The sequence below is a fragment of the Staurois parvus genome, unplaced genomic scaffold (assembly GCF_062004578.1).
Source record: "Staurois parvus isolate SC_StPar_1 unplaced genomic scaffold, SC_StPar_1.0 ptg000261l, whole genome shotgun sequence".
In the NCBI taxonomy this organism is placed as follows: domain Eukaryota; kingdom Metazoa; phylum Chordata; class Amphibia; order Anura; family Ranidae; genus Staurois; species Staurois parvus.
This window is the reverse complement of record NW_028318057.1, coordinates 4,893,032-4,912,632: the sequence shown is the minus strand read 5'-3', so window position 1 is coordinate 4,912,632 and position 19,601 is coordinate 4,893,032. Positions and strand designations below refer to the sequence as shown.

Here is a 19,601-nt window from a genome sequence, read left to right as displayed (position 1 = left end):
ACACATCCCCTCAATTCGAGAATGGGTAACACGTATAAACAAAATTGCCGACATGGAGGAACTCATCTCTACAGCAAAAGGATGCCCCGAGAAATTCAGGAAGATGTGGGCTTGTTGGAGTCACTTCAAAACCACAACCACTTATCACCAACTGCTGCTTGACTACTCCCCTTCCCCCACTTAAACATGCTGTATTTTATTTTCAATAAAACTTTTTGGGGAAAAAAAAAGAGGAGCAGCAGTAGTGGTGGTGGCTGCCTCATTGATGGTTTTAAGTACTTTTTCTAACCACAATATGCAGGCCTAGCTGAAGTTGCAGGCAGCACCTAACCCATATAATTACTTGGGTTATTTCAGGTTAAATCTTGCCTGATTTCTCCATCTGAAATTTCAGCATAGTAAATTTGCCTATATACTGTCCATTGAATCTGTACAATATTTCTGGCGGTTGTCTGAAATTAAACACACTCATTTTTTGTTTCAAAGTAAAGTCTGCCTGGTCTCTTGCTCTTGAATTGCAGCCTAGTAATACTGCTACTACAATATACATTTGACTTCTTGATAAAGCCTACCTGGTCACTCCCATTTAAACTGCTGTCTTTTTATAAAGCAGTACACTCTGATTTCCATTTCTTGATTAAATCTGCCTGGTCATTCGTCCTTACACAGTGTGCATCCACTGGACAATATTTCTTCTGTTTCCTCTTTTTATATACAGTATATATTAAAATCCTCTCCCTCTGAATATGTGTCCTATTTAAACTACATGTTGTGCATTAAGTCTGTTCAATATTTTTTTTCTTTAATAAATATTTTTTATTTCATGATATAACCTGCTTGGTCTGCCCCTCCTAAACTGTGGTCTACTAAAGCTGCTCACTGTACATTGTTTTGTGTTAAAACCTACCTGGTCTCTCCCTCTATATTGTGTCCTATTAAACTAGCTTACGTGGTGTGCACGGAGTCTGTATATATTTATAGATAATATATATGAAATACTACACTTCAATTTTTATTTCACAATAAAATCTGCCTGGTCTCCCCCTCTTAATCAGCAGCCTACTAATGCTGCTTACATACCATACATCAGGTCTAAACAATATTTCCAGGCATTGTCTATACAAAATACACTCTAATGTTTATGTCACAGTAAAACCTGCCTTGTCTCTCACTTATTTATTACAGATACTTATATAGCACTATCAATTTACATAGCGCTTTACATATATATTGTATATTCACATCAGTACCTAACCCTCAAGGGGCTTACAATCTAAAGTCCCTGTGTTACATTCATACATACACATACTAGGGTCAATTTAGACAGGATCCAATTAACCTATTAGCATGTCTTTGGAGTGTGGGAGGAAACCGGAGTACCCAGAGGAAACCCGCACAGGGAGAAAATGAAAACTCCAGGTAGGTGGTGCCGTTGTTGGGATTTGAACCAACAACCCTAGTACTGCCAGGTGGAAGTGCTAACCATTTAGTCATGTGCTGATTAATAAATTTACTTATCAGCTGTGCAATATTGCTGTCTATTGTCTTAAAGCCACCCCCATCTCTCTCTAATATTTCTGGCTATTGTCACTGAAATAATACACTCAAATTTGTATTTATTCATACAAAATGCCTGGTCTCTTAATTTGTACTGTGCACTGTGTCCTGCAGTCTCTTTATAGTCTCTCCACATGCAATGTCTACAGCCATGAATGCAGTCTGAATGTGTGTTTTTAAAAAGGTAATTTCTCCCTGCGTCTTCCAGGACAGCCCCTTGAGACGTATGGCTCCTTTTTTCAAAGTTTAAAAAAAATGGCAAAAAACATTGTACATTGTGCACCTAAAATTGCAAAAAGAACATTGCACACCTAAATTACCTCACATGTTATCACTGAGATTTATCACACACCCCCATCACCATAAATACAATACAAATTTGGCATACAATGGTTGGGCCTCATACCCTTAACTAAGGATTTGTTAACACTAAAACACAGTGCGGGTACCCAGGTTCCTTTCCATTTCCCACACCTCCTTCAAGACACACCGGGTGTGCGACCTGCTGCTGGTGTCAGTATAATTCTAATGACACCCCAGATTGCAGATTGCAAACGCAGTGTGATTGCATGTTACTGCAGTGCAATGCATTTTTGAGAAATAGTGCATGCACTCCTTTTGGTGCAATCTAGTGCAATTTCACATTGCACTGAGTTGCACAGGAATCACATAGGAACGCTGACCATGTTTTTGTGTTGCTGGCCAATTTTACACTGCTGAATCCTCTGCAGTATTTTATTTATCTATTTATTTGTTTATTATATTTGGAAACTATTTACAACATTACTAATTAGATGAAAGAAAATAATCAGTAACAGAGGAAGACACAAATTATACAACTATTTATAAAGCATTTACAAAACACCAAGTTTTTCTATAGATGCCTAAACACACTTAGGCCTTAGACAATGAACTGCATAAATGAGATTTTTTTGTTTTGTTCATTTTCATCAACAAAAAGGTGATTCTGCCACAAGGCCTGTATTTTTAAAGTGAAGTCAAGTAGTGCTTTCTCATCAAGCTTTCCATCTTTGTCAAGGAAAGGAGTAAGGGGTGTTTTTACACTACTGCAATGTGGTTTGGCGGCAGGGTGGGTGTAGCGTGAGTGTACCCTCAGTTTTTGTGTGGGTTACCCAGGGTTTCCCGTGGACCTTCTATTGTGATCCGTGTGTTTTGGTGCATTTTTCTCAAAGCACAGCAAAAAGTTAAGCATGCTGCATTTTTGGTGCACTTTTTAGAAAATATAACAAAGTCTATGAGAAACCGAGCATTTCCAACACAAAACCCACGGGTACACCTGCCTTGTGACCAAACCACAGTGCAGCAGAGTGAAACCACTTTAATGTCTGCTTTAGCATTCAGAAAATATTCATAAACTAATATACCTGCCCTCCATGTAACTGGATAGCAGACTTTTTGCTTTGGCATCCTCTTTAGATCTGAAGTTACATTTGATTTGATTAAATTAGAATATCCTTGTTACTAATGCAGAGCCATAGCAAGATCATTCCATCAGTATACACATACAGTATGTGGCAGTAGAAAAAAGGCAGTCCTGTCCTGCCTTTAATTCAGGAGACATGGTCACTTGAAAGTGTTGTACATACAGTCTTGCCATCCTTGCCAGCTGTGTTTGCTAAACATCTTTAAGAGGCAATAAAAATGTAACTAAAAGGCAATAGATAGAAGTAAAAAAAACATAATCTGTAAAAATATGAATGCAAGATATTTGCTGGTGGGAGAACCCCTGGAGGAATCGAAGATGGAAAAGAATTTGGGGGTCCTGGTAGATCGCAAACTCAGCAATAGCATGCAATTCCAAGTTGCAGCAAGCAAGGCCAGCAGACCATTAACCTTCATTTAAAAGGGTATTTACTCAAGAGATAAAGCTATAATTATGCCACATCTTGAATATGCCATCCAGTTCTGGTTACCAATCCTCAGGAAGAATGTGAGTCCAGTGAAGAGCAACCAATCTCATAAGGGGACTGGAGGATATCTGCTATGAGGATGAGGAGGGATATGATTGCAATATATACGATTCTTTAAATGGGGATTATAGCATTGGAAGGAAACTATTTAACCTAAGGTCTCTGAAGAAGACACACGGCCACACAATGAAGTTGGTTGAGAAGCAGTTCAGTGTTAAAGTGTGTGGGAGATTCTTTACTGCTCAAGAGGTCAGGGTGTGGAACTCCCTTCAAGGAATTCCTGTACTGCGACTGGAGCATAGATATGGGCATGCGCACAACATTGCACATAGAAATAAGCACAGGCGCACTGCTGATAAAAATGAGCATAGGCTCGCTCATGCGTGCAAGAATGCGTACACGTGAGTGCACGCATGCGGGAGCATGCCCACAGTTTCTGGCACCAGATGGGCTATTTAAGGAAGGCTCTTACTCTCTCAGTGCTGACAGACCTTTCTGGTATAATTTTCCCTATCATGCAGCTGACAAAAACAACGCACAGCTTTCACCTGGAGTTTTGAAGCTCAAGCTGCATTTGAAAAACTGAATGGTCTCTTTACATCAGCACCCATCCTAAAACATCCTGATCCTGTATTGTCATGTGTCCTGGAGGTGGATGCTTCTGAGAATGCTGTGGGGGCCATACTGTCACAACGACGGGGAAATAAGTCTTTACTCCACCCTGTCGCCTTTTTCTCTGGGAAGCTAAGTCCTCCAGGGAGGAAATATGATGTATGCGATCAAGAGCTACTTACCATTAAATCAGCCTTGGAGGAATGGCATTACCTTCTGGAAAGAGCAGCACATCCTACTCTTGTGTTCACAGAGCAAAAGAACCTAGAATACTTAAGAGCAGCTAAACATCAAAGACCCCGCCAAGCCAGATGGGCACTTTTCTTCTCTAGGTTCAACTTCCATATTACGTATCGTCCCGGATCACAGAATGGGATGCCCTTTCTTGTATGTTTCAAGATACAGGGGTGTCCCCTAACTCTAAGATTCTACCTGCTAAAAGCATATTGTTATTACAAGCTGATCTTATCTCAGATAAGGCAGCAGTCCTGAATCATCCTCCACCACAGGAACTTTGTCTCCAACTCAAGGAGGGCCTCTACTTCCATGGTGAGCAGATCTTTGTTCCAGAGTAATTTTGGACAGCAGTACTTTACATCTGGCAGGTCATTTTGGAGTTCATAAGACTTCACACTTAATTCTTTGCTCGTTCTGATGGCCAGACCTGGTGCAAGATTGCAGGGACTATGTTAAATCATGCACAGTATGTTTGTGGAATAAATCTGATAGAACTAAGAATTGGGGTCTGTTGGAGCTGCTTCCTGTACCTAACGAATTATGGAGCATGATCTCTGAACTTTATTGTAGAGTTACCCCCATCAGAAGGATTTACCACCATCTTTGTCCAAGATGGCCCACTTTGTGTTCTTAAAAGGAACTCCTTCGGCTGTGGAGACTGCATCTGCCTTCATCAGGGAAGAAGTACGACTATATGGTATTCCCAGTAACTTCATTTCTGACCGTGGGGTACAGTTCACTTCCAGGTTCTGGAGGTCCTTGTGTGAAGTGTTGCGCATTGAACATTATCTGTCTTTGGCTTTCTATCCAAAAACTAATAGTCAGACTGAGAGGACAAATCAGACCCTAGAACATTATTTACATTGTTTTTCTTCCTTTGCACAAAATGATTGGGCGCCTCTTCCTCCACTGCCAGAGTTTACCTATAATAATTCGGTGCATTCCGCTATCAAACAGACACCATTCTTTGAAAATTATGGATTTCATCCTTCTTTTCTGCCAGATTTGCCTTGAGAATCTTTGGTACCAGCTGTGCAGGATTGTCTGGAATTTTGGAAGTCAAATGATAGTTTCCTGCAAGAAGCCATTATTATTATTTATTGATAAGAAGAAGAGGGGTAATCTGGATCTAGAACCTGGAGATAAGGTATGACTATCCACTGTTAACTTAAAATTGGCTTGTTCCTCAAAGAAATTAGGGCTGAGATACATTGCGCCTTTTCCTGTAAAGAGAAGGATTAATGCAGTAGCTTTTGAGTTAACTCTGCCTAAGAGCTTAAGAATTAATCCTGTGTTTCATGTATCATTAAAACGGACTGCTTCAAACCCATTTCCTGGTCGGGAACCAGAGGCTCCAGCTCCACTGCTTGTTGATGGAAACGAAGATTATGAGGTTGAAGCCATCCTGGATTGCAGGAAGAGAGGTGGTCAGACTCAGTTCCTCATTAAATGAAAAAAGGCTATGGCCCAGAAGATAATCCTTGGGAACCTTCCTCTATCGTCCATGCTCCATGTTTGGTGCAGACTTACCTCTGTCTTCATCCTGAGAAACGGACGATGGTGGGCATCTGGAGGCTGCCCCTAAGGGGAGGGGCAACGTAGGGGACTTCCTGTACGATGACTGGTGCATACATATGCGCATACGCACAACATCATGCCTAGAAAAAAGCACAGGCACATTGCTAACAAAAATGAGCATAGGCTCGCACATGTGTACAAGAAGCGGGAGCGTGCCCACAGTATCTGGCACCAGATGGGCTATTTAAGGAAGGCTCTTACTCTCTCAGTGCTGACTGGTCTTCAGCTGTTTCCTTGTGTCCTGTTTGCATCCTGTGTGTTATCTGTTGTTGACCCAGCTTGCCATTGACCTGCTCTTGGATCCTATGTATGCTTCTGCTTTCTGATCCTGGTTTGCTCCTGACAACATTCTTGTCTGTTGTTTTGGTACCTCATCGCCTGCTTGCTGCTGACCCTGGCTGCCTCCCTTACTATGCTTCTGGCTCCAGTTCAGCTCTACAGACCCACTGAGTGCTTACCCTGGCTGTTTATCATACCAGCTCTAGTTTTCACGTGTTACAGCCTCATGCTTGTTAGAAGTTCTGGCAAGCCATGTACCCAGGTCTTGCCATTCCGGTTGAGTGCTCCTTTAACCTCGGCTGCTTGTTCCTGCATCTCCTCTGTTCCTGATCGGATGCCCTGCCTGATCTACCAAGGTTATGCCTCCCAGCCACAAGTTCTACAATCAACATCTGCAGGCACTCATTTTCCTCCTGTCCCTCGGCACCATCTGTTCCACCTTTCAGTGGGGCCTGGGCTGGAGATACAAGAGAGGCTGCCCTTATTAGTTCAAACTTCTACCAGGTACATGACACTTCCACAGTTGGTGGTATCAACAGGGAGCATGGATAAATAAATAAAAAATATTCTGTGTTTCTTAGTGAGAGCAAAAGGATATATACAGGGCTATGGAAAGTGGAAGTGACATAAAAACTCACACACACAAACCCAAGTTGAACTCAATGGACTGGTGTCTTTATTCAACCTAACCAACTATGTAACTTTTCAACATGTTCCACAACAGTGACTTATTGTCAACTACACTTACCAGAACCTATAAATTGCAACTCCATAAGGTCTTTGCAGAAGCTGTATATAAGGAAGATGGCAAAACTGGAATGAATGATGGATAAGCACTTGTAAGACCTTGGAGTTGAGATCTATAACATCTGGTGGTTAAATTTGTTGTCAGTTTGGGAAGTGTTTGGGAAGACTGAAAAACCAGAGCACAGACAACTGTCACAAATCTGTCAACTTTCAAAATTACTAAAAGTGGATGTAAAAGCAGTTTGTTTTACCTTCAAACCTTCTGTGTGCTGCTTCCCCCCTCAGCCCCTCCTTATACTTACCTGAGCCACCTCTTGACCCAGAAATGTGCATGGCAGCCTCGGGTCTCCCTCTCCTCATTGGCTGAAACACAGCAGCAGGAGCCATTGGCGCCTACTGCTGTCAATCACAGCCAGTGAGGAGAGAGCAGAGGGAAGGGCCAAGCCGCAGCTCTGTATCTTATGGACACATAGAGTTGGGCTTGGGAGCAAGCACACACTAGCTGCCCGATAGCAAGCAGCTTGATTTTGGAAGCACTGGTCAAGGAGGAGGAGCAAATATTTATGTTGCAGCTAGTTGTAACTGCTTGTAATTGCTCTTTGTTCTCTTACATGTATGTATATTGTTATATGCTTTATAATTGTGATTAATGCCCACATCATTGTCATAGTGATAACACCCATTGGTGCTAAATATCAAATTCATAACAGCACAGTATTTTCAGAATAATGTATTTTAATATTTTTCTCCATTTAGTGGGGTGCTAGCACAGCATGGAGAATCTTCCAGTTCCAGCAATTTTGCCAGTAGACCAAGTGCAAGAAACATCTATGGTAGGAAATATTTCTATATTTCCAAATGTCTTTTCCAATTTTTTTCTTTCATTGCTGTGGAGAACATCTTTTTTTTAAGCCACCAAGAGACATTAGCACAAAAATGCATTATTACTTACTTACATTGGGCACACTCATTTGCATGTAGTGAGAATTTACTGGAGTCATGAATTGTGACTCCAGTATGAAATAATGCTTAACCACTTGCCCTCCAAAGGATTTACCACCCTTCCTGACCAGGACATTTTTTGCATTACAGCACTGCTTTACTTCAACTGACGGTCATGGAACGCTACACCTAACTGAAATATACATCCTTTTTTTTTCCCATGAATTAAGCTTTCTTTCAGTGGTATTTGATCACCTGTGCTTTTGTATTTTTTGCACTAAAAAAAGACCAAAAAAAAGACCATTTAGAGAAAAAAATAACATTTTTGATTTTTTGCTATTTCCAGTAAAAAAAATTTAAAAATCCTATTTCATCATAAATTTAGACCAAAATGTATTCAGCTACAAGTCTTTTCTAAAAGAAAAAATCCAAATACATGTAAATTAATTGTTTTTTGTGAAAGTTAGTGTTTAGAAATGGCGGTATACATACTGGGATTTTATTATTCTTTATTTTTACTAGTAATGGCTGCGATCAGCAACTTATAGTGGAACTGCAGCAAGTATTCTGAAACTGGGGGGGAACTGACTTGGTGTCACTGACATCCCCAGTGACACCAATATAATCAGTGCTAATAAAAAGCACTGATACTGTACTACTGGGCAGGAAGGGGTGAACATCTGGGACAATCAAAGGGTTAACAATGTGCTGGGTGTGTTTTACTATGGGGCTGTGTCTGTGTGCTTCACTGCAAGCACACTACTTTGCATGTCATCCAAATGAAACAAATTAATACACTGCTCAAAAAAATTAATGAAACACTTTTTAATAAGAGTATGGTATCAAGTCAATTAAATTCCTGGGATATTAATCTGGTCAGTTAAGTAGCAGTGGGGGTTGTTAATCAGTTTCAGCTGCTTTGGTGTTAATGAAATTAACAGGTGTACTAGACGGGCAACAATGAGACGATCCCAAAACAGGAATGATTTTATAGGTGAAGGTCACTAACATTTTTTTCCTTACTCATTTTTTCTGACTGTTGTTTAGTAGTTTTGCATTTGGCTAGGGTCAGTGTCACTACTGTTAGCATGTGGCAATACCTGGACCCTACAGAGGTTGCACATGCAGTCCAAGTGCCATTGCCAGAAGGTTTGCTGTGTCTCCCAGCGCAGTCTCAAAAGCATAGAGGAGATTCCAGGAGACAGGCAGTTACTCTAAGAGAGCTGGACAGGGCCATAGAAGGTCCTTAACCCATCAGAAGGACCAGTATCTGCTTCTTTGTGCAAGGAGGAACAAGATGAGCACTACCAGAGCCAAACACAATGACCTCCAGCAGGCCACTGGTGTGAATGTCTCTGACCAAACAATCAGAAACAGACTTTAAGAGGGTGGCCTGAGGACCCGATGTTCTCTAGTGGGCCAAGTGCTTACTGCCCAGCACCATAGAGCTTGATTGGCATTTGCCATTGAACATCAGAATTGGCAGGTCCACCACTGGCGCCCTGTGCTTTTCACAGATGAGAGCAGGTTCACCCTGAGCACATGTGACAGATGTGAAAGGGTCTGGAGAAGCCATGGAGAATGTTATGCTGCCTGTCACATCGTTCAGCATGACCATTTTGGTGGTGGGTCAGTGGCGGTCTGGGGAGGCATATCCATTGAGGGATGAACAGACCTCTACAGGCAAGACCATGGCACCCTGACTGCCATTCGGTATCGGGATGAAATCCTTGGACCTATTGTCAGACCCTACGCTGGTGCAGTGGGTCCTGGGTTCCTCCTGGTGCCTGACAATACCCAACCTCATGTGGCGAAATTATGCAGGAAGTTCCTGGAGGATGAAGGAATTGATACCATTGAATGGCCCCCACGCTTGCCTGACCTAAATCCAATAGAACACCTCTGGGATATCATGTTTCGGTCTATCCAGGTTGCACCTCAGACTGTCCAGGAGCTCATTAATGCCCTGGTCCAGATCTGGGAGGAAATACCCCATGACAACATCCGTCATGTCATTAGGAGCATGCCCCAACGTTGTCAGGCATGCATACAAGCACGTGGGAGCCATACAAACTACTGAGTACCATTTTGAGTTGCTGCAATGAAATTTCAGCAAATGGACTAGCCTGCTGCATCATTTTTTTCACTTTGATTTTCTGGGTGACTTTGAATTCAGTCCTCTGTAGGTTGATAATTTTCATTTCCTTCAAACGAAGGAACATCCTTACGTTCCTAACAGATTACCTAGTTCATATCAGTATAGATATCCAGCATTATATTTTTCCCCATTGAGATCTGATGTGTTTTCAAAGTGTTCCTTTAATTTTTTTGAGCAGTGTACTAATGGATTTCATTGTTTAGTTACAATTTATTTTGTATTTGATGAAATTGGTTACTATTTTGATTCTGAAATTTTTGCCTGAATTTCGATTCATAACAAAACGAACTGCACATGTCTAGATGTGAACATGTCACCCCTCCTTTCCGTAAACTACATAGAGGAGGATATGCAAACGGGAACCCTTTCTCCATAGAAAGAAAATATAAATACTGTATACAAAAATGTAAAATATTTGTTGTAATATTATACCTACGAGATTGTAAAAGATAAATAGAAAAAGTGGCATCTCCTAAATATTCTAGAGACTGCCTCATATCTTTTCCAACTCCAATATAATATTTTTTTTCTTATGCATGCAATAAAATGAACGCTCCAATATTTGAAATAAAATAATTAGTGTAGTTATAAAATAGCTTACTTTACTTTGTTCTGATCACACTGCAGAGCAGAGAAAATTGTATGCAAAGTCATTATCCAATGAAGTCAGCAACTTTCATCATAGAGTGGAGGTAAGGACATTTTATAATAATTTAAAAGATATAATAGACCGCTATTTGTTACATTTGTATATGTACCGACACAATGATCAGATGTTGATATCACAACTGTGTAAATATTTTGTTGTCTTTATTGGATGTTATTAATATAATTTTGTCTTCACAGGTGCAGAGCTTTTCGAGATAGTTACATACAGTAGTTACCTAGTTACTCTGGCTGAAAAAAAAAAGTCCATCCAGTTCAACCATAGTTACAACTATGTTTTTCTATAAAACTGAATTATGCATAAACAAGTATTTCTTTCTCAGTAAAGTATCTAAAAAGCAAAGAAGGTATTAGAAGGATGATACAAATGTTAATGGATAGTGAGACCTTTAACCCCTTCCCTTTGCTGTCTCCCAACCTTTTAAGAGGTTCTAAATGCCAGGAGGCAGAGGCCGGCATTCCAATCATGTGGTCGCATGATTTAAAAGCTCCCTATCGCAAGTATACATCGGGAGCTTTCCAGGACTCGTGCTGGAAGCATGCAGGGCGCACAGGAAACTGTTTACAAAGGGACACATATATGCGGCCTCTTGGCATTAAAGCCCACCTGCTGAGAGCCCACATCATATGCATACCTCCAGTGGGAACTGCTTACAGTCACAATCTTGAAGTTGAAGCCACTAGGGATGAGATTTGGGTTCACTACTACCACGGGTTTGCTTCAAATTCTGCATGTTTGAAATTTGTGGTCCTGGCGAGTTATGCAGGAATTCGCTGAACCGAATCCTTTGTAATCATAATGCTTGGTCTTTGAGCTCAGTTTAGCTGGCTATGCCAGCCCCCTCATTAAAAAACGGTGAGGTCACAGCAGCCATATTGAAAATGTGTTTTATCTTTGATAGGGAAAGCAAAGGGGGTGCTGCTGACAAATTGTGTAAAAAGAGATTAGTGTAGGGCTAGTAAGCAAAGATAAGTTTGCTAAAGTAGATATAAACCCTCAAAGTCCTATAGGTAGTAAAATGCTGTGTGTCCTAGAGAACTGGGAAGGGAGGGTGTTGGGAAGGGAGAGTTTAATTATCACAGTAATAAGAGGTTGCATGTATTTTGCACAGGGCATATTTTCTATTTCTGGCTCCAATTGTTTTTTTCACAGGCATTTTTATTTTAATCTGACAACAATGGAATATGCCTGGGCAATATACATCACCAGAGATTTTGTAGTTTCCTTTGGGACAGCAACAAGGTGATTTGCAGGCAGTGGATTGTGAGAGATATGAGAGAATGAGTGTTGTTACCTGGGGTGAGCTGCAAGTTTTTTTTTTAACAATCTGCTCCCATTGTTTTTTATAATTTAAATATTTATTGGTTTTCAAAATATTAGGAAAATTAAAATCTACAATATAAATTCTTTACATTCCTATAACAACAGTATCTAACTTATACACTAATTTCCCATATTTTCCTTATTTCTCCCAACCCCCCCATTAGAAAAATCCGAAGTCACACCCCACCCTTCGACTACCGCTCCTTGGCAAGAGAAAAAGAGGCTTTAAATCGTGTTCTCACCACAGATGGGCAGGAAAGAGAGATGCCTTATTCCATCCACTCACCCTTGATCTAAACTCTTCCCATTTTTTCCATTTCGCATGGTATATCACCAAGCCATCTTCCTGGATATAAAACAGTTTCTCTAATCTTACAATATGGTCCACTCTATCTATCCAGTTTGTTTTTTTGGAGCTTCTACTTGACGCCAAAACTTTGGGATCAATCCCTTGGCTGCATTTAAAAAATACCATACTCCTGATTCTTTATATTTATTTACTGGTATTTCTGTATTATGTAAAAGGCAGGTTCCAGGGTCCAGACTAATATCAATTTCCGTAATCTTTCTAATTTGGTGTACCACTTTTCTCCAAAATACTTGTATCTTTGGACATTCCCATCATATGTGATAAAACGTGCCTATCTCTCCACACCCCCGCCAACAAAAAGGTGATTTCTCTCCACTCATCTTATGTTCTATACTCGGTGTAATATATCCTTTTGTCAAACATTTAAAATTAATTTCCACCTCTCGTGAACTTATATCCTCGTGAACCAATCTAAATTTTTTTTCTGTTTAACCTCATCTATCTCACACCCAGATCTCTTTCCCATTTTTCTATATACATTAATTTTTTTTCCACCTATATCTAACTCAGTGAGAATTTTATATATTTTTGCCGTACCATGTTTCCCATCACCTCGTGATCCCAACAGCTTCTCAAATAAGTTCCAATCTATACTCGCTCTCAAAGGCTTAGGTAATTTCCCCACAAAACATTTTAATTGATTATAACTCAACTATCTATCCTAGTGAAAATCTTTCCCTCTTCCTTTTTCAAATCCTTTAAGTGTTCTCAATTCTACACTTTTCATTATATCTCTCAACTGGGCTCCCTCATTCCTGATCCATTTTCCTGAGACCTCCTCCCTACCTGGCGGGAAGAACCCTGAATTTCTCAATGGCATCAGGAATGAGTTATACTCTCACTTTAACTGTCTGTGCATTTTATCCCACACTCTTAACACATTTAATGTATACACCCTCGTGCTTTCTTTTAATCCTCTATACTAGGCACCCATATGCTCGTACTTAAATTATTACCACTAAGTGAATTTTCTATTGTGACCCAACTTTTCCCTTTTAAATTATATGTCCAGTCAAATATTCTAGCCAAAATAACTGCATTATAATATCTCTTAAAGTCAGGCACTCCCAATCCTCCATTCTCTTTATTTCTAGTTATCACTTCATAAGATACTCTAGGTTTTTTATTTCTCCAAATAAATCTTATCATCATCTTTTTCATTATCTTAAAATATACCTCTGGAAGCTTAATAGGGACCATTTGGAATTTATATAGGATTTTGGGAACTACAACCATTTTTATCAAATTTATACGTCCCAACCAGGACCGATTTTCCTCCACTTAATCTCTTTAATTCCTCTCTAATTTCGTTTAACATTACTATATAGTTTGATTTATACAAGTTTTTATAAGCCGAGGTGAGTTTTACTCCTAAATACTTTAATTCTCTCTCTTTCCACACAAAGGGAAATTCCCCTTGTATCCCCCTTTTTTCTTTATTTGGAAGGTTTATATATCTCTGTTTTAGACGGGTTAATTTTTAAGTTTGACATCTCTCCATATTCCTTCAGAGCCCTCATTAAATTAGGGAGCATTATCCTAGGATTTCCTACATAAAACTATAAATCATCTGCAAATGCGGCAACCTTATGCTCTATATTTCCCACCCATATTCCTTTTATGTCTGCATTTTTCCTTATTGTTGTTAACAGTGATTCCAAGGACAGAACATACAATAATGGGGACAGTGGGCAGCCCTGTCTTGTTCCGTTTGTCATCTCAAATGACTCTGACATTTCCCCATTTACCATAACCACTGTAGAGGGGCTTCTATACAACTTTCCTATCCAAGTTCTAATTCTAGCACCCACTCCCAGGATCTCCAATGTATCCATCATATATCCCCAATTAACTCTATCAAATGCCTTCTCTGCGTCCACTGAAAGAGACACCACTGGCGTTTTTCCCTTTCTACTTTTCTGAATAAGCAACAATGATCTCAACCCATTATCTCGACCCTCTCTCCCCTGGACAAAACCCACCTGATCTTCATGTATCCATTCGGGCATTAAATCTTTTTAAATCTATTTGCTAAAATCTTTTCATAAATCTTCATATCTATATTTAATAGTGATATTGGTCTATAGCTTGAACATTGGGTGGGATCTTTTGCTTCCTTGTAAATGAGGACCGCCTGAGCCTGCAGTGATTCTCGTCTCATATCCATCTCTTCCCCCAAGGCGTTGAAATAGGACTTCAATTTAGGTATTAACAATTCACTGTATTTTTTATAATATCTACCAGTATACCCATCTGGCCCTGGGCTTTTGCTTGTCATAGAATTTTTTAATGCTATCTTTATAAGTTATTTCAGATTCTAGAGAATTCAAAAGATCTTCATTTAATTTCGGAAATCCTGCATTTTTTAAATATATTCTTCTTTTTTCTACATTTGTTATTCCATCCTTACATGATAAATCTTGGGGGGCAATGTTATAAAGTTTGCTATAATAATCCCTAAACACTTTCGCAATATCTCTAGTTGAGTGAACCAGTTCTCCCTTGGGGTTCTTTATTTTCTCTATACAATTCCTATTTTTCTTTTTCCTTTAAAGCTCTCATCAAAAACTTTCCTGTTCTATCCCCCCATCTATATCTTTCACATAACACTTTGTTAAAGACTCTCTTCTTCTCTTCTTCCATCATAATCTCTAATTCTTCTTTCTTTTCCTTTACCTTCTGCATTATCTCTTTCGTTTTATTCTTTTTATGCAATTGTTCAACCTCCTCCAGTTCTTTTAGGAGCCTACTAATCTCTCTCCTTTCCCTTTTCTTTCTAGCCCCAATTGCAATAAGGACTCCCCTTATTTATACCTTATGGGCCTCCCACACTGTAACCTCCGACACCTCTCCCGTTTCATTTTCCTCAAAATATCTCCTAATCTCCTCTCCAATCTTTCGCTCAATCTCTGGATCCATTAGGAGAGCCTCATTCAACTGCCACACCGACCCTCCTGGAGGCCTTCTTCCCCATCCTACTTTCATTATAACCGGGGCATGGTCTGAGAGTGACATTACCTGTATTGTCACTCTAACCAAAGACTCTATTAATCGGTGATCTATCAGTATGTAGTCCAGTCTAGAATACATCTCATGGGCCCTTGAGAAGAAGGAATAGTCTCTATCGTTCATGTGCATAATTCTCCAACTGTCCACCAGCTGATACTCCCTTATCACTTTCCTCAATACTCTTAGGGACTTACTCCCCTCTCTTTGTGTAGATGAAGTAGTGTCCATTTGTGGGTCCATACATAAATTAAAGTCCCCGGCTACTATCAAATACCCCTTTCTAAAATCCATCAATCTTTTTAAAATTCTTTTCAGGAATAACTCCGGCTTCTTATTAGGGCAATAAATATTAGCAACTGTACATTCAATATCTTGTATTTTACCTCTCAGAAATAAAAACCTCCCCTCTGGCTCTGTCTCTCTTTCTTCCAACTCAAACCTTATATTCTTTACAAATCCTATAGCTACCCCTTTTGCTCTTTTAACCGGGGAAACGGCATAGTACCATAACGGATAATATCTAGAATTCAACTTTACATTTGACTTCAATTCAAAATGCGTTTCCTGTAGGAAAGCCACTGATGCTGCTCTATGTTGTAGTTCCTTATATAAATTAAATATTTTTCCTGGAAAACACAACCCGTTTACATTATAGGTTATAAATCTTAAATCTTCCATTTCCTTTATCTTTTCCCTCTCTCTCTCTCTCTCTCTCTCTCTCTCTCTCTCTCTGCCCCTATTACTCTTATCTTCCTCCAAGCTGTCCAACCTAATACCCTCCCTCACCCCTCCACCCTCCAGTCTACCCCTCCCATCCTTTAGGCTTACGTTTTGCCTATACATCTTTTGAGGGCCCAAACCCACCATAGATTACCTCCTTGGGTTGAACTCCAACCATGGACAGATTCCCCCACCTCCCACCACCTCAGATACCCCAAAACTATCTCAGTTGTCAATTCTATATGCTCCCACCTTTCCTAAGGTCCCAAAAGAGGAAAAGAGAGAGAGGGTTAGCGTCAAGCGGGATGAGAAAAAAAAAAATTTTTTTTCCATCCAGCGCCCTCAGTTCCCTATCTCCCCCTTCTAGCAAACTGCCACTCCTCTCTCTCTCCACCTCCTAAACCTCCTTCTTCTACCTCCTAGCCAGGGACCTCCATTATTTGTAACTCAAGTCTATCACAGAGGTCTCTTAAGTCCTCAGGAAATCTCAACTGAGCTGTAACTCCATTCTTCCATCCGCTTAGGCACTCCGGCATACCCCATCTGTAGTGCACCTTTTGCTATATCATCTGCTCTAACAGAGGTTTTAGAGATCTTCTCCCCCATAGTGTCTCTGCTGTTAAATCTGCAAAAAACTGTATATTCATTTCTCCATATTTAATACTTGATCTTCCCTTAGTCTTTCTCTATACTACTTCTTTATCTGCCCATTTCTGAAATTGGACTATTATATCTCTTGGTTTCTCTTTTCCGCTTCCTTGTTGATTTTTTTCCTATCCTGAAAACACCTTCCAGGTTAACCATTTCTGTTTCTGATCTGACCATTATGGAGTTTAATATTTTACAGATAAGGACTCGTGTTTCTTCTCCCTTTACTGACTCCGGAACTCCTCTTACCCTAATGTTTTTCCTCTCCCTGTTTTCGTGTACTTCCATTCTGTATAGCAACTTTTTTTGATCTTTCTTAATATCTATTGTCCTTTTCTCTAGATCAGAAATATATTGGGCATGACTTTTAACTCTTTCCTCCGTCTCCTCCACCCTCAATAGCATCCGGCCCACATCATTTCGTATACTCATCATTTCATGCTTTGTTTTTTCTAGATTCTTGAACATATCTGCCATCTCTTTCTTGTTTGGAATTTGTAATTCACTTTCAGTGTCTCTCATCTCCAAATTTTCTGTAGCTTGTTGACTGCTACATTTTTTTCCCAGGGAGAGTCTAGGGCTACCCTCTATACTCATTTCCAGTTCACTTTTTTCACCGACACCTTGAGACTTATCTGGAGTCACATTTCCTTGATGTGTATATTTTTTTATAGTACCAGTTTTAGACCCCTTTGGCCCACTATTTTTAACATATTTATTCTTCATCTCTTCTATGCGTTTTGTTTTCTTCAATGGGGGAAACACCAGAATTGATTAAAATATGTGCCAGGGACCTAGATTTATTATTGTCCCCTTCTCCACTTAGTGCACCTTCCAGGCTGCTTTAAATTCCTCCTTTCTCTCAGTCAGACCCCCCAGGGAAACCCCTTTTCACAACTCCTCTTTCTCCCTTTAGACAGCCAAAAACAGTCAAGAGTCAACAGTCAACAGTGCATCGCAATATTCAATCCAGGCTGTTCACACTCACCCTCCACAGCTGCAGCACCAGCAGACTCCTCAGTTGTCACGGTCCATAGGGGGGGGGGCATCTTGCTGCACGGTTTTCCCGTGTGAGACTATCATGCACTGGGAGGGGAGCGAATCAGCGTCTTCCTCTCTCCTCTCACCTCTAAACACCGGCCAGCTTTTCCCCTACCCAGTGCTTCTCTGCGGCTGACACGTGGTCAAGCCGCACCTCCTCGTCTCCTTGGCAACCCTGCCCTCTGCTCTCACTTCCTCAAGCGGGTCTCCAGCCTGTCTCCAACCCAGCCAGACGACGAGGTCCACCTCCTCCTCACCGCGTTCAGAGCACCGTCTCCAGTACGGAACCCACCATACTCCGGTAGGTCACCCCGGCCCCTGCTCTCCAACAACTGTATCCGAGGCAGTGGGGAAGCACGGAGAGCGCCCATACCGCGCTCTCCTACACCGCCATAGTTAGGCTCCTCCCCACAATCGCATTGTCATTTCTGTAGGCAATCTGCTCCCATTTATTTCAGTGAAGTTCAAATTCAGAATATGAATGTAGGAATATATGGAAACGTTCACCAAACACCTGCCTTAAACCAAACCCAGGTCCATTCAGCTCATCATCACTAGTTTTCACTCTATAACACAAAGTTCTCAAACAAGGACCTTTATGTCAGATTCACCAGCTGTTATTTTCATGAAAGTTACACATCAACACATCATGTTGTAAACTTCTGAAAAAAAATTAACAGCATATCATACTATAGTTTGGCTGCCTCAATCTGTAGCATTTAGTGTGACTTCTGTCTGCTCTCTCTTTCTCTGCTATCTGCATGAGTCACTTTTGACAGTTAATCTCAATACCAAGCATTCCTGGGAGATTGATCCCTCCCCTCCAGCACAAAGGTTATTGACAGACTCAGCTGCACGTTTCCCTTTGAGACTGTGCCCTTTCACTCTACTCAGGTCTAAGATTACACTCAGCTCTCCTCTCTGTGCTGTGCATTGTGTGATGTCAGATCCTTGCCTCCTATCCCCTCCCTCCTGAAGCTCAAAATACTGTGTAAACTGCACTTCAAACAGATGTATAGAAAATAAACAGGTGTAGCATATAAAGAAGGATTTATTTAATCTACTGTGTATCACAGTGGATGACAGCTAAGCATACACAAAGGGACGTGGTCTCTCGGATAACATAATTGATCATGTGGTCCTGGTAAGAATTATGAGGGGAACCTCATGCCTTTTTTTTAACCATCCTGACCATTGTGTTTACATGAATGGGAGTTCCTGGCCAGTAAATGAATGTGGCCAGATGACACCACTGGTTGATAATGACGCGACAGGTGCTGACACCTACTGCTTCCAAAAAAATAGCAGAAAAAAAGCTGTCATTTATAGTAACGTGATAAGAACCTGCTACTAAATATGATGATTAGCCTCTGCCAAGCTGAAAGTTCAGTGTTCAAATGAATGCCCAAACAAGCAAAGGTTGATCAAAACCTGTGTTCAAACCGAATAAGAGGCTTATCTGTAGTCCCTATTATCCTGTGCAGAGTGGAAGACATCTGCTGCAGCCCTTGTGCCCTTGCCTGACCCAGTGTGTTTGATGCAGAAAGGCTATAGTGTAGCACTGGTTATGACAATTTAAATTTTGTGTTGCAGTCATGGAGTGGGGATGGAGTGGGGACACCAATGTATAGCAGAGCATGGGCTGCAACACACAAATGCTGTGTTGCAGCAGCAGAACCATTTTCTGTCTCATGGACAGCTACTGCACATAAGTATTCTATTTTGCTTCTTCAAGGTAGGCACCTGGACTCCTGCAGAGATTATTTGATGCTTCCTGTGTTC

At 40.6% G+C, this 19,601-nt stretch overlaps 1 protein-coding gene across 2 annotated transcripts in view; it reads left to right on the top strand.

The window, feature by feature from the left end:
- EPS8L3 (EPS8 signaling adaptor L3) overlaps positions 1-19,601 on the top strand; it is a 195,144-nt gene that overhangs the window by 63,485 nt on the left and 112,058 nt on the right. For both annotated transcript variants that reach the window (XM_089681197.1, XM_089681196.1), the window contains exons 3-4: positions 7,698-7,774; positions 10,669-10,733. In XM_089681197.1, the coding sequence (XP_089537323.1) occupies positions 7,698-7,774; positions 10,669-10,733 (142 nt within the window). The remainder of the gene's footprint in view (positions 1-7,697; positions 7,775-10,668; positions 10,734-19,601) is intronic.